General features: G+C 43.6%; 1 protein-coding gene across 3 annotated transcripts in view; it reads right to left on the reverse strand.

The window, feature by feature from the left end:
• Positions 1-4,033, reverse strand: part of Psmd4 (proteasome 26S subunit, non-ATPase 4) — a 12,977-nt gene extending 8,944 nt beyond the window's left edge. For 2 of the 3 annotated variants that reach the window (XM_008828240.3, XM_008828239.3), the window contains exon 1: positions 3,929-4,033. In XM_008828240.3, the coding sequence (XP_008826462.1) occupies positions 3,929-3,954 (26 nt within the window). In that variant the 5' untranslated portion in view covers positions 3,955-4,033. Of the gene's footprint in view, positions 1-3,091; positions 3,225-3,928 lie in introns of those variants that run through there. The other variant, XM_017796940.2, reaches the window with a different exon arrangement.
• Between the last annotated feature and the right edge of the window lie 5,451 nt (positions 4,034-9,484).

Consider the following 9,484-nt stretch of genomic DNA (forward strand, 5'->3'; position numbering starts at 1 on the left):
ATACAGGGGCTGGAGAGATGGCTCAGCAGTTAAGAACACTGACTGTTCTTGCAGAGGATCTGGGTTAGAATCCCAGCACCCACATGGCAGCTAATAAATTTTTTTTTTTTTTAAAAGAGAGACCACAGCTGGGATGTTGTTCTGTGGTAGTACCTGCCTAGCATAAACAAAGTCTTGAGTGTGATCCTCAGCACTACAGAACCCATCCGTCCATCCATCCAATAGTGGACAGACAACACAGTATGCCTGTAGGCCCACCTACTTGAGAAGCTAAGGAAGGAGAATCTCTTGAACCCAGGATTTTGGCACCAGCCTGGGCAACACACTGAGATCTCGTCATCCTGTCTGACTTTGTCTCTATTCTTTAAAATATTTTATTTTTATGTTATGTATGAGTGTATTGTTTGCATATAAGTAAGTGTACCTATGTTGGGCAATGCCCATGGAGGTCAGAAGAGGCACTGCAGCCAGTGCTCTTAACTGATGAGTCAACTCTCCAGACCCTGTCTCTATTTTCTGTAATAGAATAAAATAAATATGTCAGCTGACTTCCAAGGGCACTGCATGACACAGGTCCACTTACATACAAGCAGGTAATACTCATACACACAAAAAAAATTAAAATGATAAATAAAATATTTTTTAAAAAAGGCCTGGATGGGGCTGGAGATGGCTCAGCGGTTAAGAACACTGGTTGTTCTTACAGAAGACCCGGGCTCAAATCCCAGCACCCACATGGCAGCTAACAATTGTTCTAATTCCAGTCCCAGGGGATCCAACAGCCTCTTAAGACCTCCGCGGGCATTTCACGACATGGGTGCACTTACCTACATGCAGGAAATACACGCATACACATAAAATAAAAATAAACTATTGAAAAAAAAAAAAAAAGACAGAGAAAAAGCCTGCTGTAGGTGTGGTGGCGTACACCTTTGGTCCCCTCCAGAGGCAGAGGTGGAGGTAGGTGGATGTCTGAGAATTCAAGGCCAGCCTGGTCTACATAGTGAGTTCCAGGACAGCTTGGGCTACAGGGAGACCCTATCTTTAAAAAAAAAAGGAGGGCTAGAGAGATGGTTCAGCAGTTAGGAGCACTGACTGCTCTTGCAGAGGACCCGGGTTCAATTCCCAGCACCCACATGGCAGCTATGAACCGTCGTCCTTAACTCCAGTTCCAGGGGAACCCGAAGTGCTCTTCTGACCTCAGCAGCACTGCATGACACTGGTGTACTCACATACACACAGGCAATACACTCGTACACATAAAATAAAAATAATAAAAAAATATTTTTTAAAAAAAGGGCTGGAGAAATGGCTCAGTAGTTAAGAGCTCACACTGCTCTTCCAGATGACCTGAGTTCAATTCCCAGCACCCATCTAGCATGACTCATAACTACCTTTAACTGCAGGACCCTGGGGGATCCAACATTTCTGGCTTCTGAGGGCGCCTGCACTCACATACACATACCCACCCAACACACACATACTAATTATTAATATTCATAATTAAAGGTAAAAATAAATCATAAAATTTTTTTGAAAAAATAAGCCAAAGAGATGGCTCAGCAGTTAAGAGCACTGCTGCTCTTCCAGAGGACCCAGGTTCAGTTTCCAGCTAATAACCTTAACTCCAGTTCCAGGGATGCAACACCCTCTTCTGGCCTCTGTGGGCTCTGAATACATGTGGTGCACTTATATACATGCAGGCAAAAAACACTTATCCACATAAAAAGAATTCTTTTAAAAAAAAGAATCTGACTCAGCAGTTTTAGACTAAAGCCCAACACTTTTTAAAAAAATTTTATTTATTTTTATTTTATGTGTATGTGTGTACTGCCTGCATGTAAGTAAGTGCACCTGTGTCATGCAATGCCCACAGAAAACAGAAGAGACTATCAGATGGGTGTTGGGATTCGAACTGGGGTCTTCTGCAAGAACATTGTTCTTAACCACTAAGCCATCTCTCCAGCCCCCCAACACTTACTTTTTAAAAATAGGAGCTCCTCCAGAAAGTTCTGAGGAGACCCTGTGGAAAACAGGTGGATTCTCAGCATCATTCTACACTCGGGTGGTTACACCAGTGGATAATGTCTCCTCGGATATAAGTTTTCCTTTTACTTACACATCCAAACCAATTTTTTTGAGACAGAACCTCATTATACCATCTCTTCAGCCCCAACAAATAACTTTTTTTTTTTTTTTTTTGTCTTTTTGAGACAGGGTCTCCCTGTAGTCCCAGCTGACCTGAACTCACTTTGTAGACCAGGCTGGCCTCAAACTCACAGCAATCCGCCTGCCTCTGCCCCCCGAGTGATGGGACTAAATGCTGCCCGTGGAGGTAAGAAGGTGTTGGATTCCCCCAGAACTAGAGTTACGGGGTGGTTTTCAGCTATTATGTGGGTGGTGGGAATTGAACCCAGGTCCTCTGCAAGAGTAGTCAGTGCTCTTAACTGCTGAGCCATCTCTCCAACCCCCCCTTTTTTTTTTCTAAGACAAGGTCTCACTATGTGGCCTTGACTGAACTGGATGAAGAAGCCTCATAGACCAGGATAGCCTTGAACTCTGAGAGATCCACCTGTCTCTGCATCCTGAGTGCTGGGATTTAAGATCTGTGCCACCACGCCTGGCTTTTTTTTTTTTTTTTTTGGTCTTTTTTGAGACAGGGTATCCTTATGGCACCAGCTGGCCTGGAATTCACAGAGTTCTGCCTGCCTCTGCCTCCCGAGTGCTGGGATTAAATAAAGGCTTGTGCCACCATGCCCTTTGTAAGAAACTTTTTAGAGCTGTATTTAGGTTATAGTTACAGCTACTTTTTGTACTAAAAATAATTACTTTTCTGAAATTCAAATTTAACTGGGAATTCCGGTGGTGTTTTGTTTTTGTTGGTACTGAGACTTCCTGGCTGGCCTCAAGTCCTACGTGCTGGCACTACAAGCCTGAGCAAAGAAGTCTGGCAGCATCCTGTATTTTAGATGGCAGTGCTATCCAATCTCCAAAAGGAAACAATGGCCTGATGACACAGGCTCATAACCCTAGGTACTTGGGAGGTAGAAGCACAAGATTCCAGGTTCAAGTCCAGCCTGTGGTATCTTACCAAATACAGATTTCAAGGCCAGCATAGTGTTAAATTCCAGTGTTAAATTCCATCAAAAAAATAAAGAAATGAAATAAAACACAGGCTAGGAATGCAGCTCATTGGTAGAGCCCTTGTCCAGCATTCACAAGGCCCTTGGTTTAATCCTCAGTATCTGAAAGAAAAAACCAAAACTTTCTTAGAACCCTGCCAAGATTTATGTCGTCAGCTTCTAATCCAACTCATAAAAGAGACTACCCGGGCCAGCTGGGGCTACAGGGAGACCCTGTCTCAAAAATAACCAAAAAAAAAAGGGGGGGGTGTTTATTTCCCAAGTATGGAACTGATGCGAGCTAGTTCACAGGGTTAGATAGCTTTAAATTTAACTCTTGCTTGGTTCGCCCACTTAATTTGCTGTGTGATTCTGGGAAAATCACGGAGTTTCTTAAAGTTTCTCTGATTCATCATGAAATGAAGGATGAGAGATGTTGTAACGTTTACGTGAGGTCAAGTACAGGAAAGAGTGGTGGGGACCAGCGAATGGGGTGGTTTCGCTCTCTTACTAATACCTATTATTTTTAGGTGGAGCCGAGCAGGGAAAAGTCTGAGAAGCAGGCTGGGGGTGGTCTGGAGACGACGCTGGACTAAACAGGCAGTCCAAGTCCGCCGGGACTGCGGCTGCGGTTGCGAGGCCTGCGCTGCCCCGGGATGACTCAGGGAGTCGCCGGCCTCTTCGATGGACGCCCCGAGGCCACTGCTCGGTCGGCTGACCCCGTCCCCACCCAGACCGTGGCCCTCGGCACCTCGCGACCCCCGCCCCGGGCGCACCCCCTGCCCGGCTCCCACAGCACTGCTTACCAAACCATAGTGCTCTCTAACACCATCTTGCTACCTTCCTCCAGGACCGGCTCCAGTACTGTCTAACAACAGCGCCTCCAATTGGCCCTGAGCTCATCGCCAATCACAGCATTCGTAGTCACCCTGGCCCGCCTCCGCCTTCCGCGTTGCCTTCTGGGAATTGTAGGCTCAGCCAAAATAAACGGGACATGGGCTGGACGGTGCGTGCAGAGGGTGGCACATCCAACGCTTTCATTCCAGAGCTCAGTGGGAGGCCGCGCTGGCCAGGCCCGAGGGTCATGGAGGAGCTTTGAACCTGCAGCCCGGAACCAGCACTCCGGAGACTGAGGCAGGACTGTAATCTCTCTTGCAGTTTGGAGTCCAACCTGTGTTACATAGCTACATAGTGAGACAGACACCAAACACACACGGACGCACGCACGCACGCACACACACCCTATTTGAATTTGTCAGTTCAAACGTGGTCATTTTTTTAAAAAATGACAGGATCTCTAATGATAGTCTCTGTTTCCTATACCACTTGTGGATCCAACTACTGTAGTCTTTTTTTTTTTTTTTTTTTTTAAACTTTTTGCCTATCTTGTCATCTTAATTAAGGGTAGGAAAGATTTTAATCTTTGCAAGCCTCAAGACCAGTATTGACTCTGAAAAAACTAAAATGAAACCTCTCCTCCTAAGATTGTAGGAGTTCAACAAATACCAAAAAAACTGAAATAATTCATACATTCTATCAGACCACATGGAATGCAGCTTAAAATCAACAGTGAAAGAAGCCCGAGTAACTACACAAACTCATGGAGACTAAACAACCCACTCCTGAATGATGACTGGGTCAAAGAAGAAATTAAGAAAGAAAAGTATTCCTGGAATACAGCCAGGCGTGTAAAAACGGGGTAATTAAAGGGGAGCGGGGAGAAGGAGGGCTATACAAAACTATGGGAATAAAGGGGAAGAAGGAGCTCAAAAGAAGTAGGACGACGGTAGACAGAAATTATCAAGAAAGAAATGGGGACATTTTAAATGGAGAGGGCAGGAAGGGAAGATAAGACAGGGGGAGAAAGAGGAGAGATAAATAGTGCTTAGCTAGTATGAAAAACCAGAGGGAATTGTATTAGTCCAAAAACCTACTGAAAAATTACACATACAATATCCCTACACGAGTCCATAAGTATAGCTGAACACTACATAACAAGAAACAGTGCCAGACAGGAGAAAACTTCCTTAGAGTTGTTGACCAGGGTAGTCCAAGAATCTGCGACAGTGCTTGTGAAGGAGAGTACCCCTCAGACCCTCTCCCTGTCCTCTGAGAAAGAGCTGTCCTCCGCCTGACTCTGGAAATCACCTAGATTGTTCAAACCCTTTCCTGGTACATCTGTTTATGGTTTCTATGGAAATGGTCTGGGGCAGAAGAGGAAGAGCATTCTGCCCCAGGTAAGCTAGCCAATGGCTGTATAGGTTAAGGCTCTGGAAATCAGCCCTAGATTGTTCAAATCTTTTCCTGGTTCTTCTGTTTATGGTTTCTATAGAAATCCCCTGCTCTGCAGTTTTTGTGCTTAAAAGTCCTGTGTTTCCACAGCTCTGAATCTCAGTGCAGCTCCTGAGCCTATCTGTGTCCCTGGCTGGTTGATCTCCATAAAGCAGTTAAGTTCTCCTGAGTCTCAGTGTCTGAGTGGTCAATTCAGGGAATTCTTCAGATCCCAAACACTTGATTGCCTCGCAGAACTTGATGGTAAGACCCTATTGCTGAAGACAGGACATACTTTGGACCCAGGATTTGGAGTAGCAGAGCTGGAACTGACCTGGAAGCCACCTCCCCTGAAGGCTAGCTCTCATAGCTTTGGAGAGCACTACACAAGCTAGTAAGGGAAAACATCAGTTGATGGTCCAACCCTAGCTTAAAGGCCTAAAAACCACATCAATGACCAGCACAGCAAATGACATTGGTGCAGTAGTAGCACTTTTATCTTGGGGTAATCAGCAGCTACCTAATTGGACTTAAAGCCCATTCATGGGAGGAAACTCATGTCTGCTATTGTAAACCTAGCCAAATACTCATAGCTGGAGAGGTCATAAATCTTAGAGAAAACTCAAGGCTCTCATATCCCTAGACAAATGTAATTTCTCACTATGTGCAAAATATGGATCTTTAAATTTACAAACAAGTATCCCACTCACCACATCAAAGTAGCTTCTTTTTCAATAGACAAAGATTAGAGTTACACCACTGGTCTCACACAGAGATTATTTGTGAATTGCCCAAGCCTAAGTGGCACATCTAGGATGTAACCTTGACAACTAAGGTGAGAACATAGAACAAGGGATGATAAGAACACTAATGCATCTTTCAGTTCTCATCAATGAAGGTCCCTCCTTCCACATAGGGCCAGGAACTCGAAAGGTCACAAATGGCTCAAACGCAGAGAATAAGAGTCTGCATAGTGGGGCTGGAGAGAGGGCTCAGCAGTTAAGAGCACTGGTTGTTCTTGCAGAAGACCCAGGTTCGAATCCCAGAACCCACATGACAGCTAACAACTGTCTGAAACTCCAGTCCCAGGGGATCTGACAGCCTCTTCTGACCTCTGCCAGCATTGCACGACACAAGTGCCCTTACCTACATACAGGCAATACACGCATACACATAAAGAAATGATAAAATATTTTTTTAAAGTCTGCATAGTCTGGGTCCTTGGACAGGACTTCTATATTTTGGTCCACCCACACAGGGCTCAGTGACCATTGTGGAAGAGGGGGTGGAAAGAAAGAGCCAGGGAGGAGGTGCATGACCATATGAAAATGGTCTGACAGACGCCTGGGACCCTTTTCATACAAATCTACAGAAATGGTGTCAGTATGCACAAGACCCATGCAAACTTAGGCAGACAAAAACCCAGCACAGAACGGTGGAAATGAACAGCAAGCCCCAACCGTAGTCAAAGAATTACTGGCAGCTGATGACTGCTGGGTGAGGAAGAACTAATCTTTTTGAAGGGAGAGACTCTAGATAGGCTGGCTAAACCCCGGTAGATGAACTTGCATTGAGGGATATCTCAGGACACTAACTTTACATAATAGGCCTTACACAAATGACAGACTATATGAACTCAAGTGGGGGGGTGCTATGGGAGGGTGCCAAAGGGGAAGAGGGTATAAAGACGATTTTATGTATGAAATACACAAAAATTCAAAAAAAAATACTACCACAAAAAAAAGATGACTGGATGTGTCCAGAATGAAAAAGAAAGCTGAAAAGTTTATGCAAGTTGTTATGAAAGTCTGAATAGGTTTTTTTGTTGGTGTTGTTGGGTTTTTTGTTGGTGTTGTTGTTGTTTGTCTTTTTGAGACAGGGTCTCCCAGTAGCCCCAGCTAGCCTGGAACTCACTTTGTAGACTAGTCTGGCCTGGAACTCACAGAGATCAGCCTGTCTCTGCCTCCCAAGTGCTGGGATTAAAGACGTGTGCCACCACTCCTGGCTTGAGTAGGTTTCTTTAGGTATGTAAAAGATGAGACTCAAAGATGATACATAAATCATCAGATTTCTAAAGTTCAGTCAAACCTCTATTTCCTCTCCAAAGAAAGCAGAAAGAGGATGCCATCTTTCTGTCTTTTTGATTTTGGTTTGATTTGGTCTACGTTTTTCTGATGGTGCTGGGGATGGAACTTAAGGCCTCAAACATGCTAGACAAGTTCTCTACCACCGAGATAGACACCCAGGCCACAAGGCACAGTCTTAGAAGTCCTTTCCAGGCATCACAGAAGAGGGCTTCAGCATCCCCTGGAACTGGAGTTAAGGACAGTTTGTAGCTGCCATGTGGGTGCTGGGAATCAAACCCTGGTCCTCTGCAAGAGCAGTCGGTGCTCTTAACCGCCGAGCCATCTCTCCAGCCCCAATTTCTATTATTTTTAAATTACTCAGACTGGTATTTTGTTATAGCTACACAAATGGGCTAAGACAACCTACAAAGCTTTAAACAATTCCTTATGAAGCCATAAAAGGTGTCATTCTCACAACACAAGAGAAAGATAGGAAATCTGGTGAACATGTTGTGAGAAGAATGAGTATTAAAAGCCATAAAAGAAAAAGATTTGAGATTATAAGAATAAATAATAAATAAATAAATAAAATCTGCATTGAAGTGTGTTCTCTAAAAAATGACATCTTTGAGGCTGGAGAGATGGTTCAGCAGTTAAGAGCACTGACTGCTCTTTCAGATGACCCGGGTTCGATTCCCAGCACCCACATGGTGTCCTTAACCCCAGTTCCAGGGGAATCTGGAGCCCTCTTCTGACCTCCAAAGCATTGCATGACATGGTGCACTCACATACATGCAGGCAATACACTCATACACATAAAATAAAAATAATAAATAAAATATATATTTTTTAAATGACACTTTTATGTCTTCATAAAGAATTTTTTAAAGTCTTGTTTGCTTGTTTGTTTTGTTTTGTTCTGTTTGAGACAGGGTCTGCCTGTAGCCCCAGCTGTCCTGGAACTCACTATGTAGACCAGGCTGGCCTTGAACTCACAGAGATCCGCCTGCCTCTGCCTCCCAAGTGCTGGGATGAGAGGCATGTGCTGCCACGCCCAGCTATAAATTTTATTTATTTTTTAATTTTTTCTGTATGCCTGTATTACCTCCATGTAGGTAAGTGCACCTGTGTCCAGCAATGCCCGTGGAGGTCGGAAGAGTCTGCTGGATCCCCTGGGACTGGAATTACAGACAGTTGTTAGCTGCCATGTAGGTGCTGGGATTCAAACCCAGGTCTTCTGCAAGAATAACCAATGTTCTTAACTGCTGAGCCATCTCTCCAGCCCCCCTTGTTTAAAGTCTTATACATAGGATTAGGGGCAGTCAGCTAATCATCTGACACATTTGTTGAGAAACTATTTCACATAGAACTCAGTGTTCTTTCAGACCTAATAGTTAACAGGCCTACTATGTGCTAGGCATTGTCCTGAACTCTGAGAATAAAGCAAAAGGAAGGTGGCAGTCTCATTAGGGTTTATTTTCTGTTGGGAAGATGAGTCAATGTTGACTCTCTTCTTTGTAGACTGGACCCTAGATACAGTCCATTTGTTAAGAGAACAGGAGGACATTCACCAAAGGTATAAGACATTCTGAGATTCAATGACTGCATTTTGAACTTGGACAAAGTTTTTGGTAAAGAGATTACAGATAAAAAAATAAAATAAAACCATCGATTTGTTCTTGTTAAAAATTATAAGAACTGGCTTAAAAAAACAACTATATGTATAATCAAGTTTTATTTAAAAGTTTTATTTAATATATGTAAAATCAAGTTTTATCTAAAAGTCCTAGGGGACTGTGGGCATCTCTCAGAATGTCTTATAACTTTGGTATTTTTTATTATTTTAAAAAATATTTTATTATTTTTATTTTTTATTTTTATTTATTTATTTATTTTTTTGAGACAGGGTCTCCTTGTAGCCCCAGCTGTCCTGGAACTCACTATGTAGACCAGGCTGGTCTTGAACTCACAAAGATCCACCTGCCTCTCCCTCCCAAGTGATATTATTTTTATTTTATGTGTGTG

The sequence above is a fragment of the Nannospalax galili genome, unplaced genomic scaffold (assembly GCF_000622305.1).
Source record: "Nannospalax galili isolate Female #2095 unplaced genomic scaffold, S.galili_v1.0 scaffold752, whole genome shotgun sequence".
Taxonomy (NCBI): Eukaryota; Metazoa; Chordata; class Mammalia; order Rodentia; family Spalacidae; genus Nannospalax; species Nannospalax galili.